The sequence below is a fragment of the Amphiprion ocellaris genome, chromosome 3 (assembly GCF_022539595.1).
Source record: "Amphiprion ocellaris isolate individual 3 ecotype Okinawa chromosome 3, ASM2253959v1, whole genome shotgun sequence".
Taxonomy (NCBI): Eukaryota; Metazoa; Chordata; class Actinopteri; family Pomacentridae; genus Amphiprion; species Amphiprion ocellaris.
The window spans coordinates 1,711,420-1,735,729 of NC_072768.1; the positions used below are offsets into that span (position 1 = coordinate 1,711,420).

General features: G+C 42.1%; 1 protein-coding gene across 6 annotated transcripts in view; it reads right to left on the bottom strand.

The window, feature by feature from the left end:
* Positions 1 to 24,310, bottom strand: part of fgd4a (FYVE, RhoGEF and PH domain containing 4a) — a 61,404-nt gene that overhangs the window by 19,001 nt on the left and 18,093 nt on the right. For 3 of the 6 annotated variants that reach the window (XM_023269123.3, XM_035947620.2, XM_023269124.3), the window contains exon 2: positions 9,348 to 9,431. In XM_023269123.3, the coding sequence (XP_023124891.1) occupies positions 9,348 to 9,431 (84 nt within the window). Of the gene's footprint in view, positions 1 to 3,110; positions 3,235 to 5,320; positions 5,458 to 9,347; positions 9,432 to 14,935; positions 15,094 to 24,310 lie in introns of those variants that run through there. The other 3 variants (XM_035947619.2, XM_023269126.3, XM_035947621.2) reach the window with 3 other exon arrangements.

Consider the following 24,310-nt stretch of genomic DNA (forward strand, 5'->3'; position numbering starts at 1 on the left):
TAAACATCAAGTTCAAGGGGTTGAATCTGCTAATTTTATCAACTCGTTTCAGCTCATCTCTGTTTATGAAAATCACATATTTAGAAGCTTTTTTTTGCATGAAAATAATCCCTTCATATCTTAAAATGCCAAAGATGTCACCATAGTCCTCAGTCCTCCCCAAGAATGCACTAAACTATGAATATGCAAATTAACCTCTGCCATAACTCCACCCACAACTCCACCATTTGAACACACCAGCTCATCCATGACTGCTGAACCTGCTAGCTGACGGGCTTGGCTCAAACCCAGGAAGTCTGGGTCAGTGTTTTTGAGACCGCCATTGGTCCACTGCAGCCACGGGGTTGACTGTTTATTACGCTCATGATGTGTCTTCTAGCATATAAAAAGATGCTCACAAGGCTTAAAATTGGATTTGCACTGAAGAAACTCTTGAAAGATAAAACATTTATTTCAAAAACCTTCCCAACCCTAGACGGTTACAGGATCTCTGTGCCTTTCACCAGAAGCTTTTATACATCCCACATAAGGAGAGATACACCCTACTATACTTTAATTGCTGCAAATATAATTAGGATAAACAGCTGAAGACTAAATATTAGAGAATGTCAAACACTTCAGCTGATTATCCAGCTAATGATCCAGCTGATTATCAGCACCAGTGAGACTTTTTACCCCACCAGCTGGCCACAGATGGTGCAGCGTTGGTGTTTAGACGGAGCAGACAGACTGATTTAACGGAGCAGCCGACACAGACTAGCAGTGTTTACAGTCGCCTAAATCTCTCTCTGTCTGTGACCTAAAACACACACAGGCTTGTAAAAGGAGAGCAGCCTATAAGACGAAGGTCCGTATATGGACAGAGTGTATGCGGTCTCATTATTTTACATGCCGTTAGTCCATTAGTTTCCATTTAAGGTGGTCACTTAAACAGGTGAGGGTGATTTAACAGAAGGCACTGATGTATAGGTGGGATGCAGAAATCAATGCAGCCTCGTGCTCAGCTAACTGGATAAACAGTGGAATCTATTCCAGAAGCTGCACACTGGAGCTAAAGAATACAAACTGAACTTGTGTCTTTTGTGTCGGTTCTGTTTTCGGTCTGTAGTGCAGACAGTGAAGAATAGTCTTCATCTGCACTGATTCTAATATGGGAAGAGAAATTTCCCGTTCTCGTACCATAAATCATTGAGAAGAGGTCTTAATATCTTGATAGACTTGGCCTCTTCTTGCCTAAAAATAGATCTGCACTTTCACAGAAGAACATCATCCTGCACACTGATGCCATTTCAGAAAATAATCTTCCACCTTCAGTGACAAATTTGTGAAGTAGATTAGAGCTGAAGTGATTAGAAGACTAGCAGAAAATAAAACACCGGCTTTTCTGCGATGCAGTATGACTATCTGAAGATGCATTTTATACTATTTTCTCACTCAATTAATCAAGATGATGAAAAAACTGCTATTTGCAGCCCGACAGCATACAAACAACCGGCACTACAGTGAAAAATATACGTACTATATATGTAGTGAACCCTTCCAGATGCAGTTTGTTTACAAAAAATGTTGCTACTACGTGCCAAAATGGAGCCAGAATCCCCATATTTATTTTTCCTAGACTGATCTTTATCTTTACCAATCCTGAAACAGAAAGAGAAAAAAAAATGACCACAGAACCATACAGTCACCGTTTCTATTTTTAAATCTGACCGTAATTAAAGACAACAGCTCGAGCGACTGTCTGACTGGAAATGGTCCCACGCTGTGTTTGGGAGAGCAGACGATCTAAACATGGCCCAAAATTACCAATCAATTATGAAAGCAGCCTCAGGAATTTCCTTTAATTAGGTGCTTGGCTTCCCCTGGAGGCCACATTAAGAGATTATAAGAAAACATCCAGCAATAAGTTATGCACCATATTATAAATATATGGACTAAAACCAAGTCCCTGCCTGCAAACTGCACTTAACATGTGGCGTTTATCCTGAGAGACTGCAGGAGGTCCAGTCTCCTCAGAAATGACTCTGTCCCTGAGGGTTGTTCAGTCAAAGAGCTGCAAATCCTTCCTGTCCTTTAGGCTTCAACCTGAACCTGAGCCAGTTGTTGTTCAGGTATTTTAAGTGCTGCTGTTCGAGATAAGGAAAAGTGAGATGCAAACAGAGATGTAAATGCAAAAAAAACTTTCCTCAAACCTTACATGAATTGCATGGGAAAAGATTTTAAGTTGGGAAAAGATTTTAAGTTGAGATCAGATCATCTTTGTCAAAGCTCTGATCTGAATCATGAGAAGAATGAAACGCCTTCGCTGCTGCTGTTGTTCCAGTAAAAATAGGATGAACTCGACTTCCTTTCTCATAACTGCAGTCGTTGGCAGGAACTGTTGCTCCTGGTAACATACTCATTCTGGCATCTTCTCATTAAAACTGTCTTGGCACAAGTGACAGACCGCTGTGTACAGTAAATTAGAAGCAGTCAGCCGCCACCCAGCAGAAAACACTTTGATTCTCCTTCTCCATCTGGGTGACAGGGAGGGAGCCCTGCTGTCTGGAGCCCAGACGTTTTGATGTAAACAGCGGGGGAGCTTCTGATGGACGGGGAATCAAAGCACAACCCGTGTCAAATGTGAAGTCAGATCATGTCTTCATGTGCTGTTGTACTGTAGAAGGTAATGTGGTTTTCATAGAAACCGAAACAGTCGGAGCAATCGAGGAAGAGAGACCCTGGTGAGTCAAACTGAAACCTGACTTTTGTCTCCGTTCTTGTTGCAGGATGGTGAGACACGCAACCATGGCAACGAGCCTCTTACTTTCTGAAGATGCAAAATTTATTTCACTACAGACTCCAGTGAGCCCAAAGGCATCTATCTCAATAAATCCAAAGCTACGAAACAGGCCCAAGAGAGGAGAAATGCTCTGTAAAGGTCAGCCATCAGTAGCGGAGCAGAGGTAGAAGCAGTGAGTGCAGACTTATGCAAAATGTTGCTTTACATAAATAAACTCCGCTCTTATCTAACAGGAACAGCTCCTTCTCTTACTGTGAGATTTATCAGTAGCACAGAGCTAATGTCACATTAGTGGAAAAGTGGAAAGAATCCTCTCTGTGTGGTTTACCTGAGCTCAGTGATGTGTGGTCAGTGCTGTATAAAAGCCACAACATCCACCTGCAGTCCACAGCCCTCCAGCTCTCACACATCACAGCAGAAGTGAAATAAGTTTGCTTAGGAGGCCGACAGAATGCATCACTTGAGCACAAATATCTTCCTCTGCAACAAAAAAAAAAAAAAAAACAAGCAATGTCCGAAAATAATGTATCATCCAAACTAGGGTCTGAAATAGCTTGGCTCCAGGCACAGCGAGTTCTGCCAGTTTGTTGGTCAAACACTCAAGTTTTGGATGGACTGCCATGAAATGTTTTCTACAACCGTGATGAACCCTGATGACTTCTGAGCTTCAGCCTCTGCAGCTGCAGCGAGCTGAGTGGGCAACTAAAGACTCATTTAGGTGCATAAATTATGAAATAAATCATAAATGAACTTCAAGCACCAGGCTTAACTAGAATGTTGACATGCTGATGTTATTATGCTGGACTTAGTTTTAGCATCTACAGCAGAGCCTGATGGAACTGTCTTTTGTTTTTCAGGTATTTGATCCTTAACTAGACAAATTGAAAGTCTGACCAGAAGACTGCACTCAATCATTAATTGCATGTAAAAAACTAAAAGGCTAAAAAGTGAAGCCACTGCAGAATCTGCATTCTTTCTACGGGCCACCAGGGGGCAACTTCTCTGACTGCAAAATAAGTTTAATTGTACGGAAGTCTATGTGAAAATGACCACACTTCTCCCTTCATTTGTTACTTCAGTAAACATTTCCCTAACAGGTTTATGATCTCAGTAGCTGGTTTCAGGTCTGTTTCAATACATGGTGTTTATTTTGTAAAGTATGGCCCCAATTAGAGCAAAATAGACATGAAGCGGAGTATATGCAGCACATCTTTGGATTTTCAGTTAGATCCACCTCTGGCTAATCACATCCGGGTTCCAAATTAAAGATTCAAGGTATATTAACGGTATTCTACAAACCAATGAGTGACCTCATGGTGTCTAAATCTATCTTGTAAATATAGTCTCCACACTAAGTGAAAAGAGAAATAAAGTTTTTGCATTTCATTCCAAAGCAAACATGCACCAAACGTCATCACTATCAGTTCATGACAGACTTAATTTCCCTCCAGGGATTAATAAAGTCAGTCAAAGTAATAAAGTCAGTCCATGACAATCCAACCAATCGATACCAAGAAAGTAATCTTATAACTACACTATAAGCTTCTTAGGATGGTAAAGTTGATCACTCTCTGATAACGATGAATGTTTGCTTATAATTTCATGGCAATCCATCCAATAATTGTTGAGATATTTTAGTCTTAACCAAAGTAGTTTCTCTGCTGATTCTAAGCATTTCAGACTGAGACGCTCTCTTGATAAATCATACTTCTTGTGTCTTTGCAGGTGGGCAGCTGGCACCAGATAATTATTGTCAACTCAGCCTCTCAATCAAACACTACTGAGTGAATGTTGAAGATATTTCTGCCATGTGCTCATAACATCATCACCTGACAGCAGGCCTGTCTGACTCGTCTTTTACGTGTCCCTCTGGCGAAATTTGTGCCGATACTCCTGATAGAAAACAAAAGGCACACCTGTATGGGTGGCGCAGCATGTCCCCACCCTGCCAGCAGCTCAACACCAGGCGGAGGAGTGTCTGAAAAAGCTTCAAACTGAGGCTTTGTCTTCTCGCCTCGCTGCCCCACAGGCGTGACACTCGGATCACAAAGAATGTCTGAGAGGACTCTTTACAAATTCTGCTTCTTCATAATAAATGCGGTGGAATATTAAAGATCGTCTGGGTGACTTTTACAGTCGACTTCAAGGAGACCATGGATAGAAGAAATCCAAGAAAGAAGCAATCTCCACAGTATCTTTTGGAAAATCCTTCACATTTTACTCGGCCATAGAGTAGGTTGCAAACAGCCTGCAATCGTGTTTACACATATAGTCATCATATTAAAGGCTCAGACAGTTTGGGAGTGCAAACATTGCAACAGTGTCATAAATCAACTCATCAACAAGCAGGTCAACATGAGAACATGCACAATGGTCTGTCTGGCTACAGTCAAAGTGTGATCAGGAGGTTTTAAATCAAATTCTACAGAAGTCTGTGCAAAGAAAAGTGAGAGAAGACCACAGTCAGGAGAGATGATCCAAGAAGAAGCATTAAATAAAAAGTAGCAATGAAATGAGCCAAGCCATGAATAAACTCACCCTGTGTTTGAGACACAGAGGAAAACAGCCGATCTTCACTGTGATGTGAGTCTGAGAGCGTCCCAGAAGAGCACTAAGTTTAGTCTCCATGCAGTCTTTCCAGGCGCTGCTGCTGTGAGTGACTCAGCTCAGCGAGGAGACTTTCAGAACAGAACAAGACTCCTCCCTCCCTCCCTCACTCACTCACTCACTCACTCACTCACTCACTCACTCACTCACTCACTCACTCACTCACTCACTCACTCACTCACTCACTCTCGCTCACACACCCCTCATTTAAGTGGCTTTTAAAAAGTACAAAGTGAAGCACATCAGAGGCTCATAACAGACAACTATGAGCCTCTGAATGGACAGAATCTGCAGATTTAGACTTTTAACAATCACAAATCTGCAAACGACACCAATGAGGCGAGATCAAATATGTACTTCTGCAAGGACAATATTTCACTCTTTATTGTTAACAGGTACAAATGAACAGTAATAAAACAATAAAATGCAGCCCTGCTAGCTTCCTCTCACTTGTTGATCTCATTTGTTTAATCGGATTAAAAATGAAAGAAACAAATGAAACAGAGCGCTGGTATTAAACGGAGCTTATATAACTGCACTTCTAGTTCTGCCTGCTCCTGCTATCAGTCAATTAGTCTGATCAATGATTGACAAACACACAGCTGCCAGGAGTGTTTAACACTGGCTTCATCATCCGCCTGCAAATATCTAATTGAAGCCCCACAGCATCCAATCTATTGTTCCATCCACTTCTCCTCCTGAGACACGTTACTCATACAAATATTTAAAGCAGCAAAAACAAGACGACTGAGAAAAAACAGTCAAACTAAATCGACACACAAGAGTTAAATCTAGAGTGTATCCTGTAAAATCCACAAAGAAGAGTTTAGCTCAAACTTAACCCACCTGAAAGCTCCCAAGAACATGTTCTTTATGAGAATAAACGACTTGTACCTTTTGCAGAAGTCGGCCCACGGAACTGCGACTTCGACTTCTCCATATTCTTTATCTATCCTGTGCTGCAGAGCTGCTCCTGAATGTGACAATAATGCTGAAAGGTATCTGCTCTTCTGGGTAATTGCTAAACTGCAGCATTATACATCAATGTTGAACTATCACATGGCTCAGAAAAAAAAGGAAAAAAAACACGAGGCTTAATTTTCGTCATGCTAACGGCAACAACATGACAGAAAGAGTTCTTGTCATCTTGCTCCCTGGGAACATGCGTGTGTGTGTGCTTATACACATGTGAACAGTGCACACTTTGTCAAACACCTGCATGCTCACTGATGTGTGTTGTGTGTCAGCAGAGCAGGATTAGAAGGAATGACAGCTATTATTTTGCTTTTACAGGAAACCAGTCCGACCGGTAGAAATTCCACTCGCCGAATTCTCGTCTGAAAAATTCCAGGATGGCAGAGTTTGAAGCACAGCTCAGTTTATGATCAGATTCACTCTGTACCAGATTACTGAAAGCAAAAATCAACCTGTTTTAAGTGCTCAAGTTTAATCTTCCCACAGTGAAAGAAGCCTCAATGGTTGTGCAAGAATGACCAGAAGTGCGCTCTCATGTCGCCTCGCAGTGGTGCAATGATCAGAGATGCCAGCAGCTCAGCTCTGCAGATGTCTGCAGCCGTGTTTTTGGCAGGTTTCACTGGTATCTCAAACACTACAGACAGGATTAACCAACTGCTGCCAATGATATTTGACCTCTGAACCAGGGGCTACGCCAATCTACACACAAATGCTTCTGGTTTCACAAAATCCAGGTCAGTAATCTGATCTGTTTAACTGTAATGTGACTCTGGATTTCATTATTTTATCTCTGAGGGAATATCTTTTGCTTTAATCCCTCAGTTGTCCAAGCAGTTCTTTCCCAAACATAAAAACACATACGTAACCGGGAAATCTCCAGCTGATATCTCGTCGTATTAACCTGCTTCTTTCACCTCAATTACAGAAATCTGCCATCTCGAGCTTAAGAAACGAGGCTGCTGCAGAGACACAAGCATAACCAGCTTAGTTGATTTTAATAGTGAGGTTTCTGCAGGATCCTCTCAGTTCAGTGCTCTGCTGACACAGTTAAAGTACTGAGACACACTAACTGCTGCTTCCCTCCTTGCTGACATAGTCACACATGTGCAAAAACACACACAGACACACACACAGACACACATCCCAGTTTCTTACCATTTCTGGTGCCCTAAATCACTCAACCAGATTACAGAGTGTGTAGTTACAGCGCATGTTTGGTTGTACGTCGAGTACACAAGGTGTTCATTGTGCCCATCATGCTGGCACAGCCTCCGTGTGTGTGTGTGTGTGTGTGTGTGTGTGTGTGTGTGTGTGTGTGTGTGTGTGTGTGTGCGTGTGTGTGTGTGGCAGACAAAGTGACAGATAACCATTACCACCAGGCAAGAGGGATTAGCCGATTGTGTTCAACTACGCAGACTTTCTTCAGATTAACCCTCCCTCATCCTCTAATCTGAGGGTGAAATTAGAACCCCAGTCTGCTTCGAAACAGGAAGCATTTCAAGAGGGGACACAAAAACCGACGGGACACTGCGATGAAGAAGAGGATGGATGGCAAACAGATGGACTGATGGACAGAAACCTGCAGATGTTGAGGTAAAAGGAAGAGATGGAGGGTAAAACACAGGAAATAAGAGTAAGAAGAGACAAGCGTAAAGAAACCATGAGATGACAAGAGGAGTGAAAGGATGGAGAGCTCTGCAGGAGAGAATTAGATGATAAAAGAAAAGAGAAAAGGTGAAAAATAGGAGGACACAGGGGGCTGGAGTAAAGCACCCATTCATCAAACAGAAGCAGACCATGAGCTGTGCACGCACACACACAAGTGTGATACAAAAATAGAGCAGAGACCTGCAGCTTTCTTCACACGCCTGTATCGAGCTGCAGGGAGGAGTGTTCGTCGTGCCCTTCACAGCATCGTCCTGCATCTTCGCTGTGCATATTAACTTCACTGTGGCCGGTTTGTTTAGCAGAATTACATGATCCTGCTAGATTTCATCGAGCTTAGAATCACTGTAACTCCTGCATGCTACTGATTTTAAATGCAAATATGCGTGACTCTCCTGCTGTGAATCAGAGGTGGAGACTGACAAGTAACAAAGCTTTGCATCTTAATAGGGGCTCACGGCAACTCTGTACCTCCCACATGCCACAAGATGAGGAACAAGAAGACGTGCATGAAGGGACGACTCCAACACCAGTTCACACAGACGATGAACAACAGGAAATTAGCATCCTGGTCACATGTGCACACAAGTAAGATGCGAATACCTGCACACCCTTTAACCATCTGAACTCAAAAACCCGTCGACTGGTTTGACATGCATGTCTGATATTTATAGAAATGCCTAAAGCTGCACCATTTATCAGAACTGGACACGGTAAAAACAGAAAGAATCGCTGGATTTTCAACTTTCCCATGATTCTTGAACTAATTAACGTGCCCTTACATCAGAAACCTTAACAAAATCTAAGCTTCAAATCATGATAATAACTCAAAATCTACGTTTCACTTAAAAACGACCAAAAATTTACTGTCTGCACAAACACGAGGCAAAAAAATAATTTAAAAATATGTAATCTTCAGTGCAGGTTTGTGACAGAAATCCTGTGATTTTACAGCTGAACTGCAGGCAGCAGACAGGACAAGTAAGGACATTAAATCAAGATAGAAGTAGTAAAATATCCACAGCTTGTAGAAACACCTTTTTTTCAGTATTGTTAACATCTGTGGTCACTTGGAAAAATGTTGTACTTGTTAATTTCAGTTTGTTTTTAAATTCTGTAAATAAATAATCAAAGAAGTTAAACTTTTTTCCAGCATTATAACTTTATCATTCTGCACAAAAGATATTTTTGAGCTCTTCTAGCAGTGGTTGTTCTGTTTCCACTGAGGTGCAGGACTTTATATGACATATACTTATATAAAAAAAAGATAATTGTACAGGAAGGTGACAGTAAGGTGAGTGGAGGTGATGCTTCCTACCTCTGGAGTGTTCGATCTTCACGGCCACGCAGGCCTCCTCATCGGCGCTCCTCGTCTTGCAACAGGCGGTTTTTCCTTTCCTCTCTGCAACAACAAAAAACAAACACCAGATTCAACACACAAAGAAGCCGACACACTGCTGAGTACGAGCAAACCAGAGAACAGGAGGATATTTTAATCCTTCGACCCGCGTGTGATGCAGGAGCTTTGAGCAGTTTCAGGCAACCCCATGTTTTATTGAGGAGGAGCACCAACTCAGGAGTTAAAGCTGAAGATGTGTGGGATAGGAGGCAGGAGGAAGCGTGCCGTACTGTTTTATTCTCCCCACAGGCTCTCTGGCTTAAACAGCAGACGCAGCAATAAAGTGGCCGTATTCAAATCTGCACGTTTCGGAGCTCCAGTCTGGCAGCTGCATTTATCAGGATCTGAAATAGACTTGTGTTTGTTTAGAGAATGAAAAGGAAAATACCACCCCTCGGAGATAGAACCCCTAATCAGTCTGTCTGTGATATGTAGGGCATCGTCTGTGGGGAGTGCTAACACTCTTTCAACACAGCCGTTTAATATGCACATAAAAGATTAAAGAGAAAATAGCAACGGTCGTAAAAACAATAATAGGCTCACGAGTATTAGGAAGTCCTCAGACACACACACACACACGCACACGCACACGCACACACGCACACGCACACGCGCACACACACACACACACACACACACACACACACACACACACACGCACAGACACATATAGAACTCAGATACAATTAAACAGACTATAGCACACACACAAATCTGATCTAATATGAGGCATCAAAGCTGTGGGATGATCAGTGCAAATGTTGACAGGCGGCAACATGTGCAAGCAACACAAAGCACAATGTTCCAGCTGTGCAGTAGTACAAATTAAAGCTAAGCTGACTGGATGTTTTACTGCCCAATGATGTGCCGACATTTACGATGCAGTAAAGATGAAAATGACACCAATCAGCAGTCATGTTTCAATAACTTTCTCCTGCTGGTTTTCTTTAGGGTTCTTTCACGCCTTATATTTGGAGGAAAGTTAGCGTCAATTTATGTTTTCTACGCTGCCAATATTAATGCAAGACAATCTGATTGGCTGATAATCACAATTTTAAAAAATGCAGCAAACTATAGAACTCATTGTTTATATTACAGCTTTTGTTGTTGTTTTGTGTAGTTTTATTTATACCTATTATTTAGAACATTTTGCATTTCAGTTACAATCACTGTTACCATACTTTAAGGAAACTTGAAACTTGAAACTTGACTGAATATAAAGATGGATGAGCCCTCCGTGATGTTACCCAGGTGACAAACGTCTCTTCATTTCCAGCTAATCCAGAAAAGAGCAAAGGAGTAGAGGCTGAACAGAGCTCACAGAACCAAGCCATGCTACTGTCTCTGGGTCATAGACTGTTCTGTCTGTGCATCATTTTTAGCCTTAATACAATTTAAACGAGTGCAATATATAAATAGTCACCCCTGTGAAGGTATTATAAAGGCAGAAATGACCTATACAGACCTAATCTATTTCTTTTACCAGGCTATAAACATGTTTATTTGTGCTGCCATTTTAACATGAGGGTCTATGAGGAGGGCTGCTTCCTCCCACAGTCCAAAAATATGCTGAGGTTAATTGATTATTCTAAATTGCCCGTAGGTGTGAATGTGAGAGTGATTGTTTGTCTCTGTATGTAGCCCTGTGACAGACTGGTGACCTGTCTAGGGTGTCCCCTGCCTTCACCTGAGTCAGCCCCCCCCCCCCCCCCCCCCCCCCGCAACCCTAGTGAGGATTAAGCGGTGTATAGATGATGGATGGATGGATGGGTCTATGAGGATTGACTCAAGCCTCAAGTGGCCATTTGAGGAACTGGGGTTTCTGGCACCTACATGTTGGCCTCACTTTTCAGCCTCAGAAGTTGCCACATTGCAAAAATGACTGGGTGGATTGCCATGAAATGTGATAAACAGAGTCATTTACACCAAATGAACTCTTTGCACATCTATTTCACGCGGCAGGTGCGTAGGAGAGGGACGAGCGTAGCCAAAAGATTCAATCAGCCTCCCACACTTTTCACTGCTAGACCTTCATTAGGCGGATTGTTTTGCCTGATGAAGGTCTAACAGTGAAACAATGCACTAATAAATGCATCTTTGCAAGTTGGACATTGTGCAGGAGTCTGATTGAATCTTCAGTCAAATTGTAATGTTTTCTAGTGTTGATTAAACAGATGCTACCCAACAAATCAGCACCAAAAACACAGTCTGGTTACACACATTTTTTACATCTTATTAATAATAATGACAAAAAATTGTGTTAACTGTAACTGAGATACGTAGTTAGCATTTTTGGCAGCATTTTTAGTATTATTTCAGGACAGGCATGTAGAAATAATAATGTTTTTGGTTACTTTTCATTTAGTATAATGCTGTATAGTATTTTGGAACGATGTGAGCTACAGGCAATATTTTTTCAGACAATGTTTAAGTTTATTCTTATTATGTGCTAAACTTTGCTGATTTTGTGAGATTTTTCTTACTCTCAGACTTGTCGACTAGTGTAGATGTCTGATTAATCCACAAGGAAATCAGTCAGGAATATCTCTGATGCTTTCACTACGTAAAGAAACAATATGAATAACAATCTGTGCTGATTTCTCTCAAAAAAGGATGGAGAAGACAGTGTGACAGGGTAACAATATGACCCTACTTAGATACATTTTGGTACTAAATTTATCTTTCACCAGATTGTCCGTGCATCAATTTGCTATTGTTTCCAGAATTAGATTTTGCATCAGGAATTTAGCGCCGTCCGTTAGGATGCAACGACAGCAGCGTGGAACTGACGTAACATAATGGAGTGTGGATAATGAGACATAAAAAGAAAAGTGGACAATCTCAGCGGGAGGTCGTGCAAACAGTGGAGAGGAAGTACAGATGACGTTGTGATTGTATGAGTGTGTGTGTGTGTGTGTGTGTGTGTGTGTGTGTGTGTGTGTGTGTGTGTGTGTGTGTGTGTGTGTGTGTGTGAAGGGGGGTATAATATCCTGGCTGAAGGATTAAAGGAAGGCTCTCTCCACCCACCATCTGGACTCCTCATGACAGGCCTGCCTGCTGTTCACGCACACACACACACACACTAAACTTATTTTACTGTTCACAAGTTGAACCCCAATCTGTTATATAAGTTCCCTGTTGAGAATCTAAAACATATAAGCAGCTTATCAGCAGCATTATGTTCATATCAGACTCTTCTCCACAGAGACGACCCACTCAGCTCCCCTCCTCCAGCTGACTCTCAGCCGTGTGACCAGAGTCATCGCCGCCTATTGTTTCCTGAAGTGGGGGATGTGTTACTATAGGCAGCACTGCAAACACACACACAATCAAAAGAGAAAATGCCACATGCTATGCCAGAAACTAAGTGACTGCATCAACGAGGGCCGATAAAGGTTGAATGAGTCAGTTTCTGGGATGATGTATGACGAAGGGAGAGTCTGGAGAGCTAGTGGCCTGATCCCGAAAACTTCCTCTTCCTGACCGTCAACGTCCTGTTTTTAAAAAAATATTCTATAGTCTTGATGTTTCAACTCTTCACATAAGAAACTCTGAAAACTGACCAGAAATCACATGCGTATCTATTCACAAAGTTGATGCTGGTTTTTTGGGAAGCGATGCAGGACACAGGTCACGTAAAGCTCTGAACACTGAGAAGGAAACTCAAAGCCATATCTCATATATGAGCTGACAAGATACTGCTGAAAAAGAATGTCTGTGAATTACAGTAACAGGAAAAAGGGGGCATTTATTGAAATGAGTAATTGTGGAACTGAGAAAGTTGGGTAAAGCTTCTCCACTGAAGCCTGAGGTTCTTGCCAGTTACAGTAAATATAAACTGCACATGCAGAACTTCTCATACAATTATGTTATGTCTATGTTTTTGTTGAAACAACCTGTGAACTGGGATAAAAATCTTACATTATTCTCATTTGATCTTCTGTCTGGATTAAACAGGCATCAACAAAAGGGGGAAGGTCATATGCTGGAAGGCACATTGTAAATGAAGTCAGCAGTCAACGCCTTGCTGAGCATTTCTGCCTTGAAACTGCAGCATACAGATGACAAACTTTATTCAGGCCTCCAGGGTTTCATACATAACAAATCTAAGAAACCAATTCTGTCATTTTGCATCATTAATCTCCTTTGGAATTTTTTCATGATTTGAACATAAAGGGCTAAATTTCTCCAACATTACAACTTGTGTGTTTAATATTCTTAGATTTTATTTGTTGTTTACAGAATCTGGTGAGAAAAAATGTTTATTATTGGCAAGTTTTTAAAATTCTACAAGCAGAATAAATTGATTTTTATTAAACATTTTGTATATTTTAAGCTTAGTCTGGTAAAGTTTCCTGACCAAACGACAACAACTGATGGGCTAAAAATCTGTCCATTCTTACAGTTTTTCCAGTGTTTGCTCTGATAAATGCTGTCATTTTGTCGATTTCTTTAAAAGACAACATGCTTTACAAACCAGCTAGTGGGATTTGGGGTTTACAGGGTTAAGATCAGAAGCATTCTGGGTTTAATCATTCACCAGAGAGGGACTTAACCACCACTATACACTGGTGGTTTGTGTTTTATATCTCAGTGTGTAATGATAGGGGCTTATCTGTGTTCTCCTCCACTGCTACAGTATGATCTGTTTACACAGGATGGTTAGTGAGTTATGACGTTTATCAAATCTTTGCATCTATACGAGCATATCTGCAGTATCTCACAACCAAAAGTGGTGCAACAACCTTTTTATCTAATAAGTCAACTGGGTGGATGCTGTTTCCATTGATCAGTTCTATAGCAACGCAACGAACGCAGAATGACTCATGACCCGATTCTGACCCACATCTTAACCTCTCCACAGTCACCGCTTGTCTTCTCTCCACCCTCTTCAACATGTCTAGCTGTTGCATAACTCATGTCAGAAAATGTGTTTTGGGTTTTGGTTGACTTAGTAGAACCACATACCAACCAGAGGCGAAATAAAAGATTCCTCTTCATCGGAAGGATTTATATCATGATAGAAAAACACACAAGAAACATTACTTATCTGAGTTGAACATATGTTTAAAGATAAGACTGGCAATATACTATTATCTTTATTTCTATATTATCTACCTGATCCTGAGAGGAGACCAAAATCAACAAATAACAGATCATGTTGTCCAAAAACCCATTGAAGTCACCCTGAGAATGAGAAAAACACCTTTAAAACAGCGGTTTGAATCATCTTTCAGCAGACAGGTGTGAATAAATGTCAGCACGGTTTCTCATCAATAGACAGTCTGCATGTTTAGAATGTTTTAAAGGTTGCTGCACCCACACGTTTGGATAACTTAGTCTAGCAGCAGCTGCTAGTGTGTGTTTCTGTGTTAAAAGTCACACTTCCTCCCCTTAGCGGTTTACCAACAGCGTTCACCTCGAGACCCCATTCTGAATGTAAAACAACTGTACCTTTCTACACTGTCAAGCCTCCTCACTGCCAAAAAACAACATCTCTACAGTACCTGGGAGTTTTTCAACCAAGCGAGGCTGGGTTTTCCCCGTCCTGTCAACCACACGATGTTTATCCATCTTGGAAACCTCTTTTCACCTCAGTATTATCGGCATCTATGAGGAAATTACAGGCCTTTTCTTCAGGCAACACGAGCTTCCCTGTTGGCTGATTAGTCCATGTGTGTATCTACCATCCAGCCGTCGCAGGAACCTTTCCTCGTCACTGCACAAACCGGTTCCCTGGAAACCAGAGTCGCCAGGTGAAGGAGGAGAATAGCAGGAAGGGGAGGAGGGAGAAAGTCGTCCTTCAAGATGTTGATTCACGGTCACCTTTTGAGCATTTCTGCGTTAACATTTTGAGGGTTAGCCAGCATTCAAGGACAGAGCGAGGGGTGGGAAAGACGAGAGAAAGCGAAGGAGAGGGGGGCTGAAACATTAAATCACTGGTGAGTAAAGGTGGAGGAAGGGAGGGTCAAATGGAGAAGTGAGAAAGATGAAAATGAAGCAGCTGTAACAGTTCATATTTAACTATCTGCACTCCTGCCAAATACTCAGCCGATTATTAAGCATATTTCCTATTCTGCTATCTATCTAGCCTCTGTGCCAATACATCCCAGCTAAATTTTCTAACTGTATTACCCACTGCACAAACTCCCCAAGGCCCAATTTAACCTAATCTCATCCTGGATTTACTGCAGCAGAAATGAATGTCGCACAAAGAGATTTAAAAATTAAAGAAACTAAGTTACAGAGGAGTGTGCACTTATCAGCCCATAATGATGAGAAATAGATGCCATTAAATATCTTAAAAAGAACCATTTCTGCCCATAAGGACACAAGAATGCAAAGTAACCTCAGCTTCATTTGCATGGCTGCCCTAGATTGAGATAACTACTATTCAGATGTAGCTCATAAATAATGGAGAGGGGAGACCGTATTAACATGCCAAGTCACACCCCTTTAATCATACTGATGTTCAGGCTGCTGATAATATGTGTGGGTGTCTGTCGCAGGGTTTTTATGCTTCACATAGAAGAGATTGGCTACTGAAAGGGACCAGATGCGTCTGTTTCAGCTCCGTCCCGTCCTTCCATAATGGACAATTACCAAAGAGTGATGGCTTTCTGTCACAAACATAATAGAGTGAAAATTAAAAGACCCTGTAAAAGCCTTTATGTGGTCAAGGAAACCAGATGAGACCCCGGCTGATGGTGCAAACATGGAAATACAGTATGGTGTAGTCTAACCTCTCCATGTGACAATGTATCTCTCTAATGCAGAGAATAAACTCATCTAAATCTAAAAATATAAGTCCACCAGACACTCCTGTCTCTTGTTTGGGTCTTCTTTTACGAAACATCCGGCTTGTTAGCTGCAAAATGCTTCATTGTGTCCACCTGCTAGTTGCTAAGTTTGTTGTGTCACACCAGGAGAGGCTCTCAGCTGAGAGCAAAGTGAAACAAAACATTAAAGTGGAAACTGCAAACAATGAGAGGCAGGGCTCTGCGGCTTCCACACTTAAAATTGAGATTCTTTCCCATGCAAGTGGTCATGGAAAGATAAAGATTATATAATTACAGCAGCTTTAAAGAAACAAAATGAACAACAATTTGCCCACACAAAACTAATAGTATAATGTTGATTAGAGAAGAGGTGCTTAAATACACATTTTGACCTCCAATAATCAGTCTTTTTAGCTTTTTTTTCTCTCTCTTGAGGGAATTAAACGGCTATTTAGCTGCTAAATGTTCCGCTACGTTTACTGACTAGTCACTAACTTTCTCCTCTTGTTTGATGCTGAGCAGTGGGAACTTTTCAGGTCGAGAATGCAGACATCATCAGCTCTTTCTGAATGCGAGCAGTGGGCCGTGGTATTGCTTGGCAAACTCAACTCCCCCAGAAAGTCCACAAAATGACACACTTCTTACTTCTTCCTCACATTCCACTAACTTAAACATGTGCCTTGTAAAATGTGGACATCACGTCCTGACGCCGTCCATCTCCTGCAGGTTTCCCAGCATGCTCCCTACACGGACCCAGCATGTGAAGATAAGCTCTTAGCATGATCTGAACATGCTCTCTGGCCCGTCACTAATGAGGGCAGGCCGACTGGGTGAACCGAGCCCCACCCGCCATAGCTGATCTAAACAGGTAAAAGCTGAGTGGATATTAATAAAAAGGATGAAGTTAGCTGCCCCATAATTGAGGTCCAAACTGCAGCGTGGCCTCTAATCACTGGGAAGTGAGAAAGATTGATTGTTGGAGTGAGGGTTTGCGATACCATCGACACGCAACACTCAGTCTCTCTTCCTCTATCTCCATTACTTCCCCCCTTTCACTGAGCCTCTTTTCTTTCCACTTCCTGCCCTTTGACTTATTCTCCATCACCTTCTTTCTCTTTCCACCTCCTCCTCTTCCTCCTCCTCTCACCCCCCATGACCTGCCTGCCTGCCTACCTTGGAAAACAGATCACAGCTGCTGGGCTGGAGCTCCCAAATGTGTCAATCAATATCCTGTCTGGCCAATTACCACGTCTGACTGGGTCCCAGCAGACCGATGTGTTCGTAAATGAACAACAATGCTCATTCACAGCAGGCTTTCTTATGATAAGAGCGAATCAAGCGGACTTGAAAGGTCTCCCAGATTAAGTGCAGATATGCGAAAGCGACCTATATCCTGCATAACAGACCACATATAGAGATAAAGGAGATAAAAATGTGCCTATATAAGGGAAAAAGCCCTCAGTAAACCAGCTGCACTAACATACAGAGAACACTGAGAATATTTCATCCTACAAACCAACTGTTTACTGTCACTGTCCATGCAGGGCATTTTTAGGGAAAAATGTCGACAAAAATAGCCATTTAAATTTCCATCTGCTCAGCAAAAGTAAACGACTTCCTGCACCTAAAATACAGCTCCATCCCTAAAAATAACCCCCATGAGAAATTCCCACAGACTGATGCTGATGAGTAAGTTGTTCTTGCTCATCCGACGCCGGCTGCAATTCACCAAAACATTGAAATGCACTTAGTAATAGTGTAATGCACCGAGTCAGAGGCAGCAGACCACAACAGACGCATCGTAGTACACAAGACGAGCAACAGCACGTGACATTTCAGAAAGGCTGAGGCGGACAGATATCCTGCCAGCGATATTTCAGAGGCTGATTTATAACTGTGATGCAATAAGTATGATTCATGTTGCAGGGAGGATTACGCCAAACATCATTCCACTGTTTACCGTTTGCAGCAGAAACCTTGAATGAAACTGTGACCCAACTGTTGTTTGCTAAAGTCATCAGCAGTCAGGCTCTGGATGGCTGATGAAATCCAGTGCATTAGGGCTTTAAAAAGAGCAACACTGAAGGTTTTCAAAATGAAGACATAGAAAAGAAGAAGCTTAATAAATTGGGTAAGCAGTATATCGTCATCTGTACTTTAGAGACATTAAGATGTCTCGTATTTTGGGGTTAGAGGCCACATCCAGAAAAGGTCAGTTCAGAAAAGCACATCAAAAGTCTAGAATTTCTCCACTTTTTGGAAGCAACTTTCTCAACCTGTTGAAGGAACAAAGCTTAGATTTGCCAACAGCATTTTCCCCTAATAGTGAGTCTTTTAAAAAAATATTACAATTGAAACATACTATAAGAAGTCATATCTCTTTGTGGAAACGGAGGTTAGCTTTATTAGCTTATCTTCAGCCGAGGCCAGGAAAGTGGATAGTCTCTGATTTGAAATAAGAAGCTTTATTTTAGCATAAACTTTATATAAAGGACAGATATATATATAATTTTGTATATCATTTTGAAGCCTTGAATTTGGAATTTTGTCGTCATTTGGTGTTTTTGAGACCCAACGTGACAATGCAGGCAGATTTAACTGAGAACTCTAACCACATGGGAGCAACTTATTAATCCCAAGGTGTCCCTGCCCTAAAGCATAACCTGCTTTATCATCTATTTTAGTTTAAATAGGAACATAATTTACAAAGAAAAAGACTTTGTAAAAATTGTCAATTAAAACCCTTAAGTCATTAGACAAATGTTTAGTGAAGTAATAAATCTAGTGAAAAGCTGGGTTATTTTCTCATAGACTTTTATATATTCTGACTCCTTTTTGAACCGAGAGGAGTCGCCCCCTGCTGACCATTAGAAAGAGTGCATGTTCCAAGCACTTCTGTGTTGACTTCTCTCATTAGATCGAAAGACTTTGCCTATCTATCGCATACAATCTATTGCTTTTATCTGCCAAGTTTCATACCAATGACCCAAACAATTGTTCCAGATCTTGAGTATTGATGTCATCTGCAACTGTTTTCATGCAGACTGCATTGTGCTGCATGAGAATGGAAAGCCTGAGCACCAGCGACTAAAGTGGGGCAGCTCAAAACATCACAGTCCAAATTAAAATACTCTTGATGAATGCTTCATTTTGCGCCGTCTCAAGCGCCTCTTTCTTTATCTCCTATTGATCCTGAGGAAATGATAAACAAGAGAGTTTCATTAATGTTGAGCAGATTCGACTCGATGCATTATGGATGAAGTAAATAGATGCTGAATATAATGCCAATCAAACAGCGTGAGTAAAGACTTGTGCCTTAAACAGGATCATTGTGCTCACAATGAATGAGCCCTTCTGACTGGAGGCTCTGGAGCCCATGTTCTCAGCACTGAGCTGGAATGCACAGAAAACCCTGTAAACCCTGAAAGCCGGCCTGCAGGCGAGCCTGGAGCCAAGGCCGGGGAAGCTAATAAGGAAGAAGGGGAAAGACAGAAAGCAACAACTACCATTTAGCATGACACAAACTTCCGCTGACCACGCGTTAACTGAAATTATTTTCCTTCTTCCTCATTTCTGACAGCATGTTTGTCGAAAGCAGTCTCTGAAACCAGATCTGCACATTCAGTGTTTAAATGCTGGTTTTGACACTTCATCTGACAAGGTGGAATAAAGTGTCAAACAGTATCAGCATTTCTAGGGTGTCATGGGAGGCTCAGCAGAAAGACAAACCGCCGTACACACAGGGAGGGCAAAATGACAAATATGAACAGCTGCCAAAAACTGAAGCGGTGATACCTTTGTAGGGCAATGACACAGCAGTTTTTATGTTGGACAAGAAGTAAAGGAGAGAGAAAGGAAGCAGGCAAGGTGAGAAGGGTGAATCCCATAATGATGGAGCTGCAGCTGCTGACGGAGCACAAGATTTAGATCCAAACACACTGAAATGTGCAAAACATGCAAGACATAACATAAGGAAGCGAGGCTACCTTTATTAGCCTTCACTGATGAGGATCTGAACACTCCTTCCTCCTTTCTGCTTCTCTTTAGAAACAGCATGCTCTCTCCTCTCTGGTCCTATTTTTGGTCACATTATGTATCGGGTCCCTGCTGCTCTCATGACAGGTTACATTCCCCTTAAGTTAAGATCGCACCTCTATCCTCCTGTTATTTGTCATGCTTCTACTGCACTAGACAACAGACGGTAGAAGATGACAAATAGAGAAAATAGAAGGTGGTGTAGGTCTGTTGACTTACAGATTTACATATGACTTAGCCTGCAGCCTGTCTGTTTTGTGCTGAAACATTTTTGAGTAAAACTGTAATCTATGCTCATAATTCATTACTGTCTGGAAGATTCATAATCTCCTGATGAAAGTTATTAATGTGACACATGATAGATGAGTCTAGTGAGCAATCAGATACTTGGAAATGCAACACCAAACACTCGCTCACCATCTAAAGTCAAACCACAGAAGCTCTCACCTCTCAAATAAGAAGCTCCCTGTGTTTTTTCATGGGCTTTTGCATTTGTTTTGTGACTTCCTTGAGCCTGGACGAACCCCCTGATTGGGATCACACACAGAACCAGCCAGGAGGCCTGTTAGGGACCTCTCAGCAGCTGCAACATGAGCGGCAGGATCTGATAGCACCACATCCAGCGCCTGCCTGTATGGGAAACCAGGCTGAGAGTGGAGGAAGCAGTACAGAAAATATATTGCTGCTGATAAACTTAATGGTTTCAGCTGCAGAGATAGCTTGCCAAATGAGTTACAGTGAATGCACAACAGCGGGGAGATGAAGTGGGGAGATTGATCCCGAAGAAAAAGGCATATTCTGTTAGTTTTTTACGTGTCTGCTAATAAAAAAGAAATTACTGCAACAATTTTAGAGCAAAACTGGTGAACGCAGTTAAGATTACATCTGTCGTTATGAGACTGTGATGATGAGAAATCACAGTTGTGCTTGTACAAGGTTCAGCAGGAGCAGGCCACAATGCACACACAAATGCACACTCACTCACCACACACACACACACACACACACACACACACACACACTCTTACATATTTTCCCACCGTACACTGTGGACAGCTGAGGCCGATTAAGCCAATCATGGCAAACAGAGTTAACGGAAATCAACAGTCTCTACATGCACAAACGTGTGTGTTTGCACGTGTGTGTGTGTGTGTGTGTTGCGGGTGTTCAGAGCATTTCTTGAGACAGGCTGCAGCTGAAAGGCTCAGTCAACGCCGCCTTACGGAAAATTAATAGTCCCCTCCAGCCAATACAGCTCCCACTGCTTAGAGCACCCACAGAGCTCACACACACACACACACAGACACACACACACAGACACACACACACACAGACACACACACGCACGCACGCACGCATGCACGCACACACGTCCAACACCGCCACGCTTATCTACAGCAGCCGCCAGAGGAACATCCTGTGGTGAGATTTAGGGTTTGTCTTTTGTGATGTGTGCTCCTCCCTTTGTTAACCATCATCCTCAGCGTGCACAAACATGAGTGTGTGTGTGCGTGTGTGTGTGTGTTGAATAGCAAAACAGCATTTCCAGTGTGTCTGTGGTCCTGAAGCACACACATCTTGTCTGTCAGCCCTGTCAACCCAACGCCCCGCCACTGCATTGTGAGCTGCATGGACGCAGCGCACCGACCTGCTGGCTGATGAACCAGTTTAGAAACAGAGAGAGCTGCACCGACCTGCTGGTGTCCGGTGAGGTGGAGTCCAGAGAAGAAATCCACTGATAGACTGAAGGGAAAAGACCTCTCCCTCCTCTCTCCCTGCGCTCTGTCGCTCGCTCTGGCAGGTTCAGGCTCGTGTTAAACTGCTGCCTCGCTGCATTGGTTGCATCCTCCCTTCCTTCCCTCTCTCTCTCTCTCTGACACACACTCTCTCTCTCTCTCTCTCACACACACACACACACACACACACACACACACTTCTACACCCAGTGACAGACTGACTCACCCTCAAGCTCAACCTCTTGATGCTTTATTTCTTCTTTTCGCCGCTCCGTCTTCCTCTCTACGGCGAGTGAAAATAATCACATTCCAGCGGAGACGGGGCATACGGCGGGGGAGCGACACTCCAGCCTCACAGTAAAGCCCCCTCTGTGTGTGTCTGTGTGAGTGTTTGTGCAGATGCTACGTGTGTGTCGCATGGACAAGCGGTCCCATTGTGTTGGTGGAGGGGAGGGCCAGTGAGAGGGGAAGAAGCCAATGGCCGTACTCATCTGCTGTCCCTGCTGCTGCTGCTGCTGGCGGTGGCAGATATGGGTGCTGCTGACATACAACAACCCCCTCAGCAAGAAGAAAGAGGAGGCTGGGCCGGGGTGGGGGCACCAGAGACACAAGGCTTCTGGAGACACACATGATGAAGAATCGATCTCTGTGTTAGAAGCCTGATGCATTGGTTTTTATAGAATTTCAGTTACCATTTGTCATCTTCAGCCGCGCTCAAATGTGAGTGATGTGTTTTTAAAAGTCTCTTCTTGCAGGATTCACGCACTCAGTAGCAAAATGTGGGTTTGAGGTAGTCAGGGAAGTGGAAATAAAGAAATAAAGGCCACCAACGCTTCACATGACATCAAACCCAAAAGGAGACACGTGGAGATTTGTTTCGAAATACTAGGAAAAAGCTCAATAAAGATCTTTTTTGGGACATTTTTTAAAGATTTTTTATATCGTTGAATACAACTTGCATTAACCCTTTTTTTTGTTTTGCAAATTTTAAGAAATTTTGGGAAATTTTTTTGCTGAATTTTGGGATTTTTTTCAGACAAGGAAACAATATTTTTTGGTGCCCGTAAATGAAGACAACAGGAGGGTTAAAAAGACAAAGAATTAAAAAAAAAATAATCCATATCTATGTTGTAAAATATTTTGGGGCCAGAGTTAAATCTCAGATCTTATCAGGGCGACTCATGTCTCAACTACTTCCAAACAAGTTCTCCTTAAGAACCTCCTCCTTTTGAACTTCATCCATTACTGGGAAGATGCCTTCAGATCAACATTTTGTTAACAATAGTCCTCTGAACAGTAATGGTCCTTGATATGAAGCTACTTGGCATTTCAGAATAAACAACTTTAACTGAGTGAAGTTGATTGTCTTCTATCTCAAAAAACGAACACGCTCAACAATCGACAGATCTAAAGTCTGCTGCAAATCTTTGAATATTAACCTTTAAAAACAACACTTATACACAGCTGCCCAGTCTCAGTCTATATGCCTCATGATTAAATATTCAATTCACATCACAAAGCAGGGCCTGCCTACCTTATTCATTATTTACTTTAATGCCACTCTACAGGGGTCCAACATGAAGCAGGTTCAACGCAGCCAGACTTTCTCTGTGGTTCAACAAAACCTAAGTCTCGATCAGAGATGCAATTCACAGCAGTGGCTCTTTGTTAACATTCATCAGTCATCAGTCTGTGCACGCTCCAATAAAAGGGGGCGTTGGATGCTTCATTTCAATCTTCTTCCACACAAAATGGATCAATTTCATTCCGCCTACTTCAGCTGAGAGGAACAGGTTCTTATAATGGAGAGTTATGAAGAATATAAAAAATGTACCATGGCAAAAAGTGCCGCTGCTGCAAATAAAGCAAGAGAGGAAGGCTGGGAGAAAACTGACTCGTGTCAGGTAATATATTCATTTTACAACTCAGTGTTCTCTCAATTTCTGCTTTATTTCCAACATGACAGCTACTTATTAGAGCTTAAACTTCATGCATTTAAACATGACACTGAAGAAGTGCGTTTAGGTCTGACATGAATAACACGTGGAAATCACTTTGGTTTTCAACTCAGTGAAATTAATGCGACTGATTGAACATTCTCTGTAATAAACACCAACAGACTGATCAATTTTCTCATTTGTGTTCTATTAGCTGCACTATTAAGTGTTAAATGGACTTGGCAGCAAATAGGGATGGAATATTAAGATAAATTTATGCATTTTCTGCATCACCAGCTGAATGCATGTAGGTTTCTGTGGTAACGCGATAAACACAGGGTCAACGTATTTGCATATAGAACATATAGTTTTCCCTCAGCTGAGAATCTACAGTA